The sequence below is a fragment of the Neodiprion lecontei genome, chromosome 3, assembly GCF_021901455.1.
Source record: "Neodiprion lecontei isolate iyNeoLeco1 chromosome 3, iyNeoLeco1.1, whole genome shotgun sequence".
NCBI lineage: Eukaryota > Metazoa > Arthropoda > Insecta > Hymenoptera > Diprionidae > Neodiprion > Neodiprion lecontei.
This window is the reverse complement of record NC_060262.1, coordinates 33,367,427-33,384,784: the sequence shown is the minus strand read 5'-3', so window position 1 is coordinate 33,384,784 and position 17,358 is coordinate 33,367,427. Positions and strand designations below refer to the sequence as shown.

The window sequence follows — 17,358 nt, the reverse complement described above, 5'->3', positions numbered from 1 at the left end:
GTAATACGTATGGAAGACATATACATATCCCGTGAAAAATAAGCTTGGTAACGACTTGCGTGCTGCAAAGTATAATATGCAAGAACCTTCACGTTTGTAAACCTATATTTCTTGGTTCTCTATTGGTCGATCGATTGATCGCTTAAAATTGCCTCTGTTGACGAACTTAGATTAATCCTTGTCAAACGAACGATTAACTTATTTGGCAGATGATCTACCGCTCCGATATATGTTATCTATATGTATACCAGTTACTTCTGGGTTTGACCGCTACATGGATGTACTATATATTCAGTCTTACTTATGCCACCTGATACGTTCAAGGACTATTCTCTCAAATCCGAAATCGCAACGAGGTGTTCTATTAACCTTATCAAGGAACTTCCTAGATTCAACGATAATGACGTTTAAAGCCTATAATCCTTTGAAATTGCAAGTGGATATTCAGTCGATTAATAAATATTTAAAAGATTTGAGGGTGAGAGAAAAAGCATGCACCAAAAACGTAGAAACCAGTAACGTTTATGGAATTGCCCTAATTTTAGTGTCAGTAAAGTCGATGTTATGTGGTTGGTAGCATACTGAAACAGCTGGACGCAAACGTCGGGTAAAACTTTGCCCAGAACGATTTTTTCTTCATTTTTCTGGATGTTTCACCCTTGTGGTTTCCTGTACTCTAGAATGGATAGATTTTGAGGAGAAAAAAGTGGACTTCGTGTCTCTGTTTACGAGCGGTCAAGAAAAGCTACCATAGGCAGTGCCTTGGCTACCCGAAATTACAGGCACTGCCACTTTTTACACCTCTTGTAAATGGAGGCATAAAATCCAGTATTCCTTTCTAGAAATCGATCATTTGTTCGTCGAGTGGCACGGCGCTAATAAACCGGGATGTCAGGCGAAATCGGTTCATTGAAATGCAGCCACCCTTGCAGATATTTTACGTTTTAAAGAAGTTCGAACGAATGTAATCAGATGAAAACACTGTAACTGCTGTACTTGGACGATCGTTAAATGAAATTCACGCTCTAATTGAAACGTTCGACTACACTTCTACGATTATTTACTGACCACAAAACAAAAGATACGATGAATTACCGATTTTACATGAAAACATCAGGGACATCAGGTATAACGATCAAAACAACAGTAAACTTGTTTGTTTGTGGAAAACGATATTCTGGTACGTATTTTTCTGCAACTAATAGCAGGTGACGGAAGTGTTATTGGCAGTCCTGTTCACGTCTCTGGAATTGAAATTGACTCGTCACTAGTGGTTTGTTGGATCATCAACTGTGCAGCGTACGCCTTGAATAACACTGATGATTTCTTATCGCATTGGTTGGTCAAATTTGAGCTTCAGACATCGCGTGTGAAGCATGTACGAGTTCCGAGTCGGTATAAAACAAAAACAACTGTAGCCCATTAATCATGATGCTGTAGCAATCCGCGCAACATCGAAAAATGATGGTGTTTACTCACCGTTTCTTTGGCCGTGATATCTGTCACACTCACGGTAGATGTCTGGTTTTCACTTTCCATCCGACACACTATGGGTGATATGAAGTATTCATTGTAATGGCTTCTGAAAATATGCGCATGTGTCTACCGCAAAGGGTATAATAGGTACGTCTGTGTACTGACACTCAAATTTCCCTGCATTTTTATGTGCCATTTTTACATTAGTTGTATGTCCCGCACAGCCGTCGCAGTGTTCAGCATAAGATGAATTATTCACGTTCGAAACACTCTGCAAAGGGCAGATCTCGTAACATTTGCTTCACGTCGTTGGTACGTAATATACCATCGATGTAAACATACTCGGTTCACGGAAAGAATGAAAAGAGTAGACTTTACTCAAAACTGCAGGAAGAAAGTGCCACATCAAGGTTTTTGGTAATTAATAGCCATGACAACTGCAATTTTTACTACAAATTTAGCAGATTTTAGACGGCACACATTAGTTTTCACTGGTTTTAAAGTCCCTCTTTTCCTACAGTTTTAAGTAAAATCTGCTCTTTCATTCGCTTCGTGTGTGTATTAGAATTTTGAGAGGCGTGACATCGCTATCGTTCTACTCTCTCAATCTCGTAATAACAATACATTAAAATGATACCGCATATACATTGCCATTAGCTAATGTTCGAGAATCGAGGTATGTATAACAGTTCAGACCTTATTTTATAAAAGTATTTTTATATAAATAAAGCATCCATACACTTACACATTCGTAATAAAATTTAACCGTAGTTTGATAGTATATGAAAGATGTAAAAACTAATTGTATAACAAATAATTTTAAACAGCTGTCAGCAAGTGAAATGATGTCGGATAGACGCAGGGATCATTTATGTTGCCCGCATCACGCATGATACTAAATCCCAGAGAATCGGTATAATTTTCGAATAGGTACGGGAAAGTTACGTCTTTTCTTCAGTTCTTCTATTCAATTGTCATCGAGTTGAGGCTGCAGCAACGAGACCAGTCCCTCCGCGATAATGATAGATCTAGTATTCAATGGTGATGGTCTTAGTCTTGAGATATTCATTGAGAGCTTCCTGTCCGAGGTCCTTGCCAAACCCGGACTGTTTGAAGCCGCCGAAGGGCGCAGCGACGTCAGTTTTGTTGTAGGTATTAACGAAGACTGTGCCGGCGTCGATCTTTTCGGCGAACCTGAGCGCCCTGCTGACGTCCTTGGTCAAAACCCCGGAAGCGAGACCGTACTCGGTGCTGTTCGCTCTCTTGATCATGTCGTCCATGTCTTTCGCGTGGAATTTGGAAATGACCATGATGGGTCCGAAGGACTCCTCCTTGGCGATGAACATGTGGTCCTCGACGTTGCTGAATATCGTTGGCTGGAAATACCAGCCAGGAGTGTCGAGACGTTTTCCACCGTACTCGAGTTTGGCACCATCTTCGACACCCTTTTGGACGAATTCGATAAGTTTGTCCATGTGCGCCTTGTGATTTTGGGGCCCGTGAGAGGTCCGCCTGTTCAGCGGATCTCCGATCACGATTTTCTTTGCCTCCTCGACGACCCGACGAACGAACTCGTCGTGGATCGTCGCCTCGACGAAGATCCGTCCAGCCGCTATGCAGTTCTCTCCTTTGTTAAAGAACACGCTGTTCATTCCGGTTCTCACCGCGTGCTGAATATCCGCGTCATCGAATATGACCAAAGGACTCTTGCCGCCCAACTCGAGGGACACCTTCTTCAGGTTGCTCTCGGCGCAGGACCTCATGATCACCTGTCCGATCTCGGTTGATCCGGTGAATCCCAGTTTCCTGACGAGTGGGTGAGTGGCGATCGCGGTTCCGGTGATGGAACCTGATCCCGGAACGATGTTGATCACTCCGGGTGGAATACCGGCCAAAGCTGACAACTCGGCGAACTTCAGAGCGGTGAGAGGAGACACTTGGGCCGGTTTCATCACCACCGTGTTACCGGCGGCCAGACAAGCCGCCATCTTCCAAGACAGCATCATCAGGGGATAGTTCCATGGTGTCACAAGACCGCAAACACCGATCGGCTCTTTTCTCGTTATCGTCAGATTACGGTTAGGCCGCGCGTGCGAAATCGGTATCGTCGATCCTTGAATCTTGTCGCACCAACCGGCGAAGTATCGCCAAGTGTCTATGGACATTCCGACGTGCGTTTTGAGCGCCAGAGTGTAAACCGCGCCTGAATCTATGCTCTCGATCGTCGCCAATTCCTCTTTGTGCTGCTCCATCAAGTCCGCCAATCTGAAATTAAATACAGCACTTTTTACTCAACCCGAACATGACGTGACTTCGTTTGCGTTACACCGATTGAAGCAGAAAACTAAATCGCTCGAAATTCTCCAAGAGGATAATGTTGAAAAAAACACCGAATCAAGCATAGAACAATGTAAACATCGCTGATTTACTTGAAGAGTAGCGTAGCTCGTTCCCTGGCGCTGATCTTGCCCCATTCACCATCGTCGAAGGCAGCTTTAGCGGCCTTAACGGCTCTGTCCACGTCGTTGGCGGATGAACTCTCTACGGTGCAGATAACGGTCTCGTCGTGCGGGTTTACGGTGTTCAGAGGTTTGCCTTCACCGTTGACGAATTCCCCGTTTATGAAGAGTTGTCTCGGGAACTTGACGTCCATGTTGTTAACGTGTAAGGTGACAGCGTCGTACTTGATTTCCTTCGAAGCGGAGGCACCTCGGCCAGCCAAGGCGACAACGACGGCGAAATCTTGAAAAGTAGGCGCCATGAAGACGTCCGTGTTTTGCAGAGTAACGCCAAAGTTGTCTTTGATCTCTTCGACGAGCCTGACGACGTCCATGCTCCCGGCACCGGATGCAAAGAAGTCGGTACTGTCTTCGACGTCGATGTTCAGTATGCTTCGCCACATGGCCCGTATCGCCTCCGTGTTCTTCATCTCCTCCTCCGTGAATTCGATCGACTGAACCTCGTCCGCTGCCTTTCCAAACTTACTCGCAGGCAACATTTTTGTCCCGATCTTCAACCGTTCGATGTTCACGAGCTTTCCGTCCGCCGCCTTCACCAGGAGACCAGCCCCGTGGACGATACCTTCTTGCCCGCCAACATCCACCACGTCACCTTCGGGCTTGGATGCTGTCCATATGGAGGAGCCGAACAAACGAACTTCTTCGCCGTTGATCAATGTCCAGGCACCTGGAGTACTGTCCAAGGCTCTGATAAAGTTGTGCACACCCTCGGCCGACTTTTTCCAGTCCACCTATCGACACGACATGATATTGTAGGATGTAAGTTGGGCTTAGAGTCGTAACGAGGCTATATGGTACAACTGCGACACGGAATCGGAACCTCACCTGCTGCAATTCCTTCTTGTTAAGCATCGGGTCGTACGTGGCACCTTTTTCAGTTTGCTTGATTTTCGGCGCGATTCCTTTGGCAACGAGATTCACAGCCTCGCCCATCGCGGTGACACCTTCCGGATAGAGGAATCTGTTGTATATAGTGTCGAGGGTATCGTCTGGCTCCAATCGGCAAGAACGCTGAAGTAAAATTGGCCCCGTGTCTAGACCATCGTCAGCCCAGAAGATCGAGAATCCAGCTTCTTTGTCACCTTCGATGAGTGTCCTGGAATACCGGAAAAGCTCACATCTTCACCAGTTCATCCCTTACCTCATACATTCCGTATAACTGTAGAATTTCTGATCGCAATCATTTTTCTATTCATATAAACCATTCAAACGGACACTACAAAATGCGGTGGTAAGAAAAATCCTGCATACAAGCTTATTTTTTACTAAACAAAATCCCAATGCGATGACGATTGTAATCGCAGATGTAGGAGCAATTTAGAATAAAAGGATAAAAGAATTATTACTACGAAACGTTTCTGCGAGTTCGTGTACCATAATTGACGCGATACAAAACTAAATAATAATTATACAATTCGTAAACATTCAACGATATCGACTGCGAGGTTAACGTCAAAGCTTTTTAATCGATTGCACAACGTCTGTAAAGATTGCATGCGTAAAAATGAACAAGGTCTTATGCCTTCCGTCTTACGCTTCGTAACCCAACGGATTTTATATCGGACAAATACCTATGTGAGTACTTATTTACGCTCCTGACATATTTTCATATCTTTATTGTGTAAAGTTAACTCAATTGTCAAAAATTAAGAATAAAAAAATTGTACAACATTCGTTCGGAATTGACCGCCCCGCTATCAAATGTTACAAAATCGTCTGGCTTTCAAGAGATTAGCAGATAGAGCAAAACGAATGAAAAGTAAACGGAAAAATGGCGTACCATCACGCTTGAATAGCTACTTACATAATAATCAAATTTAATAATAACAAGATAAGAAGTAGATAATGTATATGATGATGGTAAGTAAAAAAGTCAACCGAGTCACAAAGCTGTGTTGTGAAGTGACACAACGCGACTTGTTACGATTTTTGAACTCTTGATATGATTTTCAAGAACAAATAACGATAACTAGCCTCGTGTGTTTAAATTTTAGAAAAAACGCAAAGAATTAGTTAACCTTGAAGTTGACCGATAATATTGTATCGCAGGTTCGGGAAAACATTTTTATATATTGTTACGTAATGATTAATGTGAATGACGAATGAGTGCGGAAGCATTCGGAAAATTTTCCATTTGGTGTGACTTATAAAAAGCTGTGAATTCTCCTTACACAATATCTACGATCATTGTACGTGGTCGCTAGCATTTTTTATGTCGGAGCATTGTGTCAAAATTAGCTAGAGCAGTACCACAATGCTCATGAAAGCTCTGGGCCAACTTTGTGAAAAATGTACTGCAAATATTGTATACACGATACGAGAAGCATGCCATTGAAGATAAACGGCGATCACTGGATCAGCACATGATCCAAGCGAAAACCGGCTACTGTGATCTTACTGAAAAAGGAAAGATGTAGTGCAACAGCTGTTTAAATTGTGGTGACGTGTCTGCGTGGGCGATTTCGATACCTCTTTCAAGATGCGTACATTTTTTTAACCGTTTCCTCTGCACAAAGTCCAACAACATACAATTCTGAGAGTCTGTTTCTCTTAGCCTACATGTTGGCATAATTCTACGCAAAACCGGTTAGAACCACTTCGACGTCGCCGCACTCGTGCTACGGGTCGGGATCGAGCAATGAACGAGGAAATGCGAATGCACCCGTAATTTTCTACCGCGATTATATTCACAGTTTACCTTTTACAAATGCTGGTTCCCGGGATTCTAACCGACTGCATACCTTTCACTTCTGCAGTGACCACGACCAGACTACCGATATCTGACTATCTGATACGAACCGAGCTTTTGCCAGACGCAAAAATGGTCACTCCATTGGGAAGTTTGTTAGATAAATGGACCATAAAAGTCAAAAATTGGATACAAAGGTTGCGAATAAAGACACTGCATGGTGGGTGAAATACTCGGCCGACGATTTGGGTAAAAAAAAAAACCTACCAGCTGATAGCGCTCGCTCCGCGATGACGAGGCAATATAGATGGATGGTAGCAGATACTCTGGTAGCGTGGATGGTTTATAACTTCCATGGGTATGAATTGACTGCAGAATGGCAGAACGTTCAGGTCGATGTCGAGCCCTTTGTAGATGTCCAGCACCTCGGGAAGGGGGACGCCCTTGCTTCGCCATGCTTTGATCTTGAAGACGGGAGTGTTGTCAGCTTTTGCAATTGCGGCTGAAAATAGGGAATCGAACGATGAGCGACTTTCGACAATGTCATGACGGAGCGGTGAACATTTGCAGCTGATTCAACAGAGACGATGGAAGCTCGTTTCTTCGTCGTGTCTTAAAATGCACTCGAAATTTATGCACGGTAATCGTCAGGCGGTGGCGTTATCGCTGTTCTTCGTGCAGTTAAATGGCAGTTTAATATCATGGAGCCATTTGAATATTGAAGCGTTCGTGAGAGTGATGAATTAAACGCTGATTCACTTGAGTCGAATAAACGAACCACGATTACGAAGTAGGGTCAACCACGTTTCACGACTGCATTCTAATTACGTAAAACGTACATAGACTTTTAAGATTCAAATGACGACTCAATGAAATATGCTTTGTTTTTCTCCAGCTCGATGATCCCGAACACTATTGCAGTAATCATAGATACAGTTCGAACAGGCGCGAGTTCACTCACCTAACGGATCCTCGCGATTTCCCTTGTCAGGTATCGTAAACACGCCGCTGATGTGATGCCCATCTTGTCGGAGGAGTTTGTAGACGTCGGCAGCAAAATTACTCTGGCCAATGATCGCTATTTTCAACTGCGCCATTACCGCCTATATCAATTTATTATTACAGTTATTTTTAGAAAAGAAGACAAGTTCTACCTACCAACTTGCCGGTAAATGAATGCCAATGAGACTATAAAATAGTGACAATAACTAATACGAAAATACGTTTTCAAGAAGGATGAAAATTTCATTCGAAAAAACAGAAAACGATGGGTTCGTTGTCACATGATATCCAGGAATTGTGCAGTATAGAGGAATCGTTCAGAAGAAGGAGACCTGAATGAAGGTAAAGTAGCAATATTGAGTCGGAAATAAACGATGTCATGGTGTATGAACAAGTGAAAATATTGAAAATTTTTAATTAGAATTAAAAAATAGCTGATACTCTAATCCTTCATAAAATGCATCCACGTAGAATTGATAAATAAAATGTAAAAGTGAAATTCTATAAATATGAAGATACTGCAATCGCCAAAGTTGCACATTTGTGTATACTGGAAAAGAATTGAATCAATACCGTCTGTGTGTGCTTAGAAAACCGTCTGGCGTGATGAGAAAGTAAAAATAAAAAAAATATGAGGAAAGTCAATCGTACAACCAAAGGCGTGTAAATACCGCAAAGTTAAAAATATGAAGCAATGGCATGAAAATACCGGTTAGCGCTGGATAAACGTCAACGTATTCACAGTGCTTGCTATTAGTCGGCAGCTATTTACGCAAGTATTATGTGTTTGAGAGAGCCACAGTTACATTCGATTAACAGGAGCGTTTTTCGCTGATTGATTTTTTCAAGTTCTATTTATTTTAACTAAACTATGTTAATTATATGCAGTTTTCTTAACTCATCACATAACCGTTGCGGACGACCGATATAGTCTAATAGAAAGCACTGGTAATCGGTCAATATGTCAATACATACCCAATTAAAATAAAGAAGAAGCAACCAAAAACAACACTAGGACCCTAGAAAGACTGTAAAGAAATAGACAAAACTATTAGTAATTACGACAAATTATAGAAGAAAACACCGTTAATGCAAATTTTGTAATCTAATTTATCATTTCAAGTACGGACGATAAAACAACAACTAAATATAAAGAGGTGCATAATTTATCACTGCAGTGCAGAAGACATAATAAAAAAAAAAAAAAGAACATCACGAAAGTGCTGCTAAGCAAGTCATAGTGTACAGTAATTATAATTGTTACTCCCAACTCCCAATCGAAAGTTAGGTAAATAAGTTCACTTAATTTATCTTCACTGACTCTGTATGTATATATACATACGTCGAACTTAAACTAGACTATTTCGACTTATCGTTTCGTAAATATTGGAAAACTTGTACCATTACATATTGTACCCAGATGACAAAAAGTGTTTACACCGTGTTCACTTAACTGCCAAAACCAAATAAGCGTTTTGCTAGAGAATTAGGTTACCAGTGTAAATACAGATTATTATCCGGTCGTATACCAAAGTAAACCTGATACCGCAAAGCAAATTAATCAAATTGCCTGTTTCGAAGCAATAAGAGAACCATTTTGACCTGTGAAGAGTATTGCAGTACGCAATATATATGCATCAGATGCCGGAACCGAAATATTGAGTATCTAATTACGAATTTCGTTAATTACCGCTAATTTGAAAACTCCATTGCAAATCTACGCAAGAGAAAAACAATTTCCGATCAATTGTTACACCGTTTATAAAATTATCCGTATTAAAATTTACATAGTCCAGAGTCTGGTACGAATTCGTGTAATCACTTACAGCAGCAGCAGTAGCGAACGTACGCCTCGTTGAGTAAAATATTCTTGTGCCCAGCATCAGGTCTATAACACAAACAGTTTAAATCCCCTCGACGTCGTTCCCTCGAAACAATTTTAATTTGCCGTACAAATTGACACGACCGATTGCGAGTGTGGCCGGCGTTCCCTCTGTCGAACTTTAGCTACGCGTAAGGTTGACTGAACTACAACTGTGCAACGACCGCGGCTTATATAACCGTCTACTATCTAGAGGCCAAGACCTTGGTCCCCCATATCCCCGCTACTTTCTCACGAGTAGGTGATGCCAATTTATTTGCGATCGTAATTCGAATTCGCTAATTTTCTCCCCATTGTGTCTGCTATAGTGGAGAGCTAATCGCCAAAGTTGTGTTCAGGTGACTGTCGAGTGTAATGATCGTGAACCGCGGATGCAGTGATTGTCGAAAATAACCGAAAGTATTTGCGAAAATTGACACCCTTTCAGATACAGAATGATCAGATGATTCGATAATTCTGCAAGAGCACTAGAACCGTTATAAAAATAAATAAAAAAATTGCTTTTGTTTTAACCCAGTCGCTTTTTTGTACACTACAGTGTACGATCTTGATTTTCGTTTTTTGCGATGTTTTCGAAATATACTGCAAATTAAATATTGTTAAGCTTATGAAATAGGGGTAAAATTTTAGGACAAATCAATTGCCGCTATTCATTTTGTACAATTATTCTCACATTGCAAGAAAATCACAAATTTTGAGTAATAATTCTGATTTTGAAACATGTTCAAAATATCTCCAAATTATTCAAAAAGTTGTTTTTTTTCTCAAATAAATGCATTTTGAGGCAATAGTTTCATTTTAAAATGAATGCCGTCAACAGTTTTGAGCGTATCAACTCCTCTCTTTATTTATAAAATTCTACTTCATAAAATCTCTAAATGCTTATCAGGATTCCTTTTTCGCGTTAACTCTGCACCGTGTAATCATCTTCTCAATTAATGAAAGTAGTTCAACGATATCTCGAGTGTTTGAGTGCCCAGCTCCACGTGCCACATTTCAATTTGACAACGAGAACGTCACTCGCGATTCGTCAGAAAATGTGCCGCCAGTCCGCAACTAGTCAAATCGGCGGTTTCTGCCAATATTAACTCTCGACGAAAATGATAAGTATCGACAACACACATTCACGCTTACCCCTGTTTATCCTGTATATATCCTGTAAAATAAAACCTCCCAGCAGAAACGAATGCCTTTTAATCACTACACGCTACTTAAGGCACTGATGGGAGTCGTGGTTGTAACGAAAAAGGACGCCGTTTTACGGACATGCACGGTGAAAACCACGCGCAGCCTTTTCCGCGCATTTGATGAATCGATACGGACTCAAGGAGCAGAATCTGCAGGGTGCGAAGGTACCCTAAGGATTCAATCCTGAAGGGGTTCACGATTACCACCGTGAGGAAAATTCAAGAACTTCCGGTAATCTATGGCAATTAAAAAAGTTAAGAACATACTTCAACCACTCCATCGTTAACTGTTTATAACTTTTGATTACAGAATTGGAACATGACAGTGCGAAAGCGACTATGTTTGCGTCATTGAGTAGGTCCCTTTAAATTTTTAATCATTTGGGTAATCTACTCGTAGACAGCTTATCGCAAAAATTATATAATTATATTGTAATATTCCATTCAGTATTCTCGATTTTAAGTGTCAAATCGCAGTGACAAGAAATACGTGCAAAAAATGTTCGCATTTTTCGAGTTATCTGACCTTCCTTGTCTCTTTCTCTCTGAATGCTGGATATATTAATTCGTGGCATTTGATTTGATTTTCACACGATGATGAAACCTTGCACAGTAATATAACTATCTGATATTAAATTGTGAACAAAATAAACAAAATTAAATGAAGTACGAATTGCTATTTTCATTACAAAAAAAAAACAATTTTTCGACTTGTCTACCGAACGGTTTATTAATATGTATATATTCAAATTTAATTAAGTCAAACTTACGATAGCAAAAATAGTACTACGGCATTTAGTTTCGTCGCCAATTTATAATTTATTGATTAGTTAGGAAGCAATTTGAGTTTATTATGAGGTCGTCTAACTATTGCGAGTCGAGAAAACATGTAGAACATCTAGTTATTGACACAAGATGAAGCTGGTGAGATCCAGCTCGTGTTGAATGGTTATCGGTATCAGAGCTCAGAGAGCATTGATAAGGTGTTTATCATTCAACGTATTCCGGTTAAACCAGTTTTAATATTTCCAACAAAATGCAATCGCTGGGACCCCAACCGATCACTAGAACTGGGTGAAATCTTGTGCAATAACGGTGAAGGTGGAGAGGCGGAGGGTGGGGGGGGGGGGGGGGGGAGCTATGAACACGAGTTAAATTAAAGATAGTCCGATAGTCGTTAATGAGAGCGAAAAAAAGAACCTTGGAATAATCCCTAAGTGAACTAGATCTGCGGAACGACGCAAATTCAGTAGCGACGGGCTTGCGAACGTCGCAATGCAAATTTCCAAAAGGATATTGACCGATGGAAAGTGTGTGGACCTTAGGTAAACTACGTTAAAGCTTTTGTAAATTCTTTAAAGTGTCTGCAAACATATTGATTGAATTTTTAGATGACTATGAAACTCTTGTATACACTTTCATAGTTACTTTCAAAGTTAACATAATATCGTTAAGGTTTTACGATATAATTGGTCGTTCAACTTGTCAAATTTAATGAATTTTCTTAGGACGCCTTTAGTTAAAATAGACTCGAACCAAAGCAACAGCAACGGGGTGTTAAAATTCGACAAGATTTTTAGTTACTCCACGACCAGTGAGGAAGCCAGTCAGCAGGTCGATTGATTACAGCCGGTGAAAATTCTTTTGAAAAAAAAAAAATAAAAAATGAATCGTGCGTACAACGTACCGAGACGAAGTCAACTCACAGTTTCTCAAGAATTTGCGCCGATAACTTTAATCAGCCGAGCAATCGGTAGTTTTCCGCTTCAAATCAAAAACGTTTCGGGTGTTCAGGTACTCCTCCTCCAAACTAACATACGAGTACATTTGCAATTTGAATCACATATCGTTGAGGTAGCATTCCGATTGATACAACATGCGTCCCAGATCACTACGAGGCTTCAACTTACAGGTGTTCGTACCGTCGGGTTGTTCGATGATCTACTCGATCGTTTTACTCGGATTAACTTTCGTTAACATGATATACGTACCTCAGATGACATTGACTGTGGGTCAGTTTATGAACCACGGTAAGAACAGCACTCAGAGCAACACGTTCCTGAACAAAGAACTGCGATTGGTGGATCCGCCTCTATTTATCAGGTTAATGAATACCATGGTGATGAATTTGATGGGAATATCGAGCCGGATAAATGCTCTCTTTTACTTAAGACGTCACTTGCCGACGGCGTTTGCTGCGTTGAATGCGATCGACGGTTTTCTGGATCCGGAGCTGAAGCAGCGTCGAAGGAACGTTCGCACAATTTGGGCAATTTTCGCAGCTAGTATTCTCGTTGGAATACCGAGCCAGATTTACTCGGCGATATTTGTTTACGTGGGAGATTCCTGTGTCATTGGAATCTACGTATTTATGAACAATCTGAACAACTTCACTGCTGTTCTGGCGGAAGCTCAATTTTTGGCATTGTGCCACCTGCTTAAATCAAGATTCGAGAGTATAAATCGCAGATTTTTCGAACTTTCTACGCACTTGAATCTTCCACCAAACGATGATTCCCACGGAAATATGGCCGGGAAGATTATCTTGACGCGGGCAAAGGTTCCCTCGAAGATAAAATGCGTGACCGATTTAAAAAAGGAATTTATTGCGAACAAGGAACCTCGTTTCAAACCCGAAGAGAACTTGCCGCTTCACGTACCGACTTATAACACCATTGAAACCTTGCGATTAGGGCATCAACGCCTGTGCGACGTTCTCGACCAAGCTAATCACATGTTTCAGGTAAGCGTGTGTGTCGGCCTCTCCTAATTTCCATCCACGCAAATGCGTTAACTCACTTTATGAAACCTTTCTTCAGATGCAGCTCTTCTTCTCACTTAGTGGTTGCTTTCTCAATCTGCTGTTTAACATGTACTCGTTCTTCTCTGGTGGCGCCTGGCTTCGACGGGATAACTTCACTCCCACCGGCTCGAACGCTGCCGCAAATAAAGCGTTGAATAATCCGCTTATTAACTTGTCGTGGGGGCTTTATTACTTGATTAGATTCACGTCTATGACTGCCATGGCATCGAAGACTACCAAAGCCGCCAAACGCACGCTTGTTCACATCTTGAACGTCAGGAGATGCGGAATAGATTTTGCTACGAAAGAGGAGGTGCGTTATGAGAGAATATTACTAATTATACGGTATATTGGTGAAGGGCATCATAAATTGAGAATTCAAGAGTATTGTTCAAGAAGATATTTTTTGACAAAAAATCATGGGTTCGTTACTGAAGCATTGATTTTTGAGTTAATTTACAGAATTCATAGGCACAATTATTGTATCAAGTTTGTATAGCAAGCCGTCACACGATGAGCATACGGTTTTAACTGCATTTGAGATAAACTTTTTACGCGTGAGGGTAAATATAGTTCCACGCATATGCAGGGACGTGTAATATAATGAGAGAACGTGAAGATCTTGCATCATTTATCAGCCACATTGCATAGATCTATGGCTTGACTGTAATCTGACAATGATTTACATCATGTGACTGTTTGTCGGTAAATAAAATTATTATCTCTGAGATTGTGCTTAAAATTGACTAATACTTGTGTTGAACATTAACAATAATCCGTAGACTGGGCACAAGGGTAAATTGAAACCCAAAAACATTAACATTTGATGACTTTAAATGTCACCTTTGTGAAAATTAGTTTCAAATTTTCAGTTATTGATGCACACGTTCCCCTAAATGTATGTGTGAGAATTCCGATACTATACAGTACAAATGATGAATACCGCTTCATTTTTTAGCTAAGCTTCTTCTACGATCACGTCGTAGGAAGAAAAGTTGAATTTTCTGCAGCAGGTTTCTTCAATTTGGATATTAAACTAATATCTTCGGCAAGTGATCATTTTATCCGACGATGATAAGTTACGTTAGGTCTTTCTCTTAAAAAGCAATATCAGAGGGCCCGAGTGTTGGCAACTAAGGTTACTTCTTGTGATGGAGTTTCATTCACGGAGCATGCTTTTACTCGGTGGTTTAATCGCAGCAGAAACAGCCCAAAACTAAACTACGGTTGTTCAACTAAATCGGCAACCAAAATTGAAAACTGATTTTCGTTCATGCATCGTACGATTTGTGAAATAAGGCGTAAATAGTCGTTGTAAGTTTAGTTCATTTTCGAGAAAAAAGAAATCATTTTTATTAACGATATACGAAAAATTACAGCTTGTCGTGAATTCTCAATTTTGCATTCACGACAGATAAATTTTCATTACTGTATTTTACGGTACATGTTGAATGACGGAGGCTGGCTTTTTCCTTATAAATCCATACAAATTTCTGTAAAACGTAATGTAAGCACCTTTTGTAGCACGAACTATATTTATTTACTTGAAAGCAACAAGTAAATTCTGATGAACTGACGAAGCGCAAAATCGAACGACGGTAAATTCGATTTAATACCGGCATTGGTTAAAAACTTCACTCGTTGGCAGTTTTAAAAAACTGCATTCCGGACAAGTCACTTGAGGACATTATTATCGACTGATGATGATTTTCAACCAGCGCAGTGTAACACAAGTTGTCGACACACAGGCGAACCAACTCTAGTGCGCATTCAATTTTCCCATCCTTATGACGGGTTTCAATTTCGAACGCAATTAAGAACGTTACTGTGAAAGTTTCTAATATTTTTTCCGCATTTCAGGTTATAGCTACAACATCTACTTATCTTGTAATCATGGTACAGTTCCAGTAATCTTATAACGTCGCCTAACATCAGCTTATCTAACATCAATCAGCTCAGAATGGAAACCACGAAATGTTGGCAAAAACCGAGTTCATCAATCGTCGTTTTGAATACCTACACAGAGGCGATTCTCAACTCACAGGGAATATAAAGTAATTGAATTAGGCCAAGATGTCATTAGTCTTAAACATGAAGCACAAAGGTCGAACCAATGAATTATCTATGCTTTGGTTTTACTCCTAACAGATGCTGACGATGTTCCAAATGAAGATGCAGAGCTGCTGTTAATAGGCGAAAGTTGGCTCATTTACCACTATCGACTAATTTACCGTTCAAGTGCAAGATCCAATTCAGTAGTTTCTCCGACGACTGCTTCATGCAACTTACGTTACGTTCAAGTGATACAAGAACTATACGTTTAGGCGTTCAAGGAAATCAAGTTTCGACTATACATGTCGACCGTAAACTGAATTCACCAAGTATTCCATCTTTTATTAAATTTTACTCAATAGTAAGTTGTAACATATAAGTTTTTGGAGATAGAAAATGTTACTGAGTAAAGTGTAATATGATTGACATTGAATTGATTTAATATATTACGTAGAAAAAAAAGAGTTATAAATTATTAGTCAAGTAAAACTTCTACGCCTATAACAGCTGTTCATTACCAACACAACCTCGGACTAGTTACGTACCTATCATACAAAACTTGGTATTTTTAAACGTTTTGAGCAAAATGACTGTCCGTTTGCAACTACTTTTAGCCAGACAACTTCGATCATTGAGAATCTCATTAGCGCCATGTGAAAAAAACGCAAACATGATTGAAAGCGTAATTGTAGGCTCTTTCGATGCTAATTGAGTGTCAACGAGGCGTCATTCGGTATCAGAGCACTGACAAGAAGTACCGAAACAACGAGGATTTCAAGAGTAAATCAAGACAGAAATTGAGCGGTTTTTATATGCTAACCGGTTATCGCATGCCCGTATTGACAATTATCATGCACTAGATCGCTCTCCGCCTCTTCCCTTTGAGTTTTACGATGTCAGCTAGTCTCGATTCGACAAGACGGCACACTTACGATTAAAAGATACAGACAAAAACACAAAGAATCGTCATATTCACTTGGGGCTCACACATCAATTCATGGAAAACGCCAAAAATAAAGAATATCGAAGAATTGGCGTTGAGAAATAATCATATAATCATTACACGCATTGTTATCCCGAAAACCGCTAAATATGTGAGCCTGTTAATTGCAGTGATAAAAATATTTTCATGACGGCGATTTAGGAGTAATTTAGAACGAAGGTAAAACTGCATGTGTGTAACGTAATCTGAAAGATTTGAAATCACGATTAAATAACATAATTGAAATTCCTTTTAAAGTGTAAACAAGTGCAGACAATTAAAACTTGTTAATAACTCCTCATTTACACTAGCTAAAAAGCACCTAATTTTAGCGTTTATTTATTTCTCAAATTATCGCCTTGATCAATCAGTATCTGAGAGTGCTTGCGCCGGCAGAACAAGGTAAAAAATTACTGTACATGTCGGCATCGAAAAATCTAGTGTTTAAAAGTAAAGCTTTATTGAAGATTATTTTGAATGGATGATTGTAATGTAGTATTTCTGGGACCTAATCTTCCCAGAATTGTTCTGCCAAATAAGATTGTAAAAGGATATCTAGGAATAGGCATAGCTTTGAATATTGGTCACCTAATTTAATGGTCATCACAGGAAATGTTTGCTTCCAAACTCGATAGCGAAACTACCTTATCGGATTAGTATAAAAGAATCACAACATGTTTTGTTTCAGCGGATATAATTAAAAAAAAAAAAATATCCAGTAGTATCTAATTTACTGTAGGTATATTTCACATACTGTTATGGATGT

The 17,358-nt window shown here is 40.1% G+C and overlaps 2 protein-coding genes and 1 long non-coding RNA gene across 6 annotated transcripts; 2 read left to right on the top strand and 1 right to left on the bottom strand.

Annotated features, from left to right (window-relative positions):
• Positions 1 to 2,173: 2,173 nt before the first annotated feature.
• On the bottom strand, positions 2,174 to 10,820 carry LOC107221077 (cytosolic 10-formyltetrahydrofolate dehydrogenase). 3 transcript variants are annotated; one of them, XM_046734025.1, is made up of 7 exons: positions 10,703 to 10,820; positions 9,513 to 9,574; positions 7,646 to 7,787; positions 6,952 to 7,186; positions 4,821 to 5,091; positions 3,906 to 4,726; positions 2,174 to 3,741 (listed from the first exon to the last, which is right to left on the bottom strand). In XM_046734025.1, the coding sequence occupies exons 2-7, from the start codon at positions 9,567 to 9,569 to the stop codon at positions 2,505 to 2,507; spliced, it is 2,763 nt and encodes a 920-aa protein (XP_046589981.1). In that variant the 5' UTR covers positions 9,570 to 9,574; positions 10,703 to 10,820; the 3' UTR covers positions 2,174 to 2,504. The 3 variants fall into 3 exon arrangements, with proteins under 3 accessions (XP_046589981.1, XP_015515432.1, XP_015515433.2); XM_015659946.2 differs by lacking the exon at positions 10,703 to 10,820 and adding an exon at positions 8,662 to 8,714 and having other exon boundaries at positions 9,513 to 9,693; XM_015659947.2 differs by lacking the exon at positions 10,703 to 10,820 and having other exon boundaries at positions 9,513 to 9,699.
• Positions 10,821 to 10,853: 33 nt separating this feature from the next.
• LOC124293365 lies at positions 10,854 to 11,424 on the top strand. The gene is made up of 2 exons (XR_006903305.1): positions 10,854 to 10,987; positions 11,066 to 11,424. It is a non-coding gene; the product is annotated as an uncharacterized LOC124293365 (long non-coding RNA).
• Positions 11,425 to 12,446: 1,022 nt separating this feature from the next.
• On the top strand, positions 12,447 to 15,982 carry LOC124293364. 2 transcript variants are annotated; one of them, XM_046734027.1, is made up of 4 exons: positions 12,447 to 13,498; positions 13,575 to 13,871; positions 15,419 to 15,612; positions 15,707 to 15,982. In XM_046734027.1, the coding sequence occupies exons 1-3, from the start codon at positions 12,632 to 12,634 to the stop codon at positions 15,467 to 15,469; spliced, it is 1,215 nt and encodes a 404-aa protein (XP_046589983.1). In that variant the 5' UTR covers positions 12,447 to 12,631; the 3' UTR covers positions 15,470 to 15,612; positions 15,707 to 15,982. The 2 variants fall into 2 exon arrangements, with proteins under 2 accessions (XP_046589983.1, XP_046589982.1); XM_046734026.1 differs by lacking the exons at positions 15,419 to 15,612; positions 15,707 to 15,982 and adding an exon at positions 14,517 to 14,715.
• The last annotated feature ends 1,376 nt before the right edge of the window (positions 15,983 to 17,358 follow it).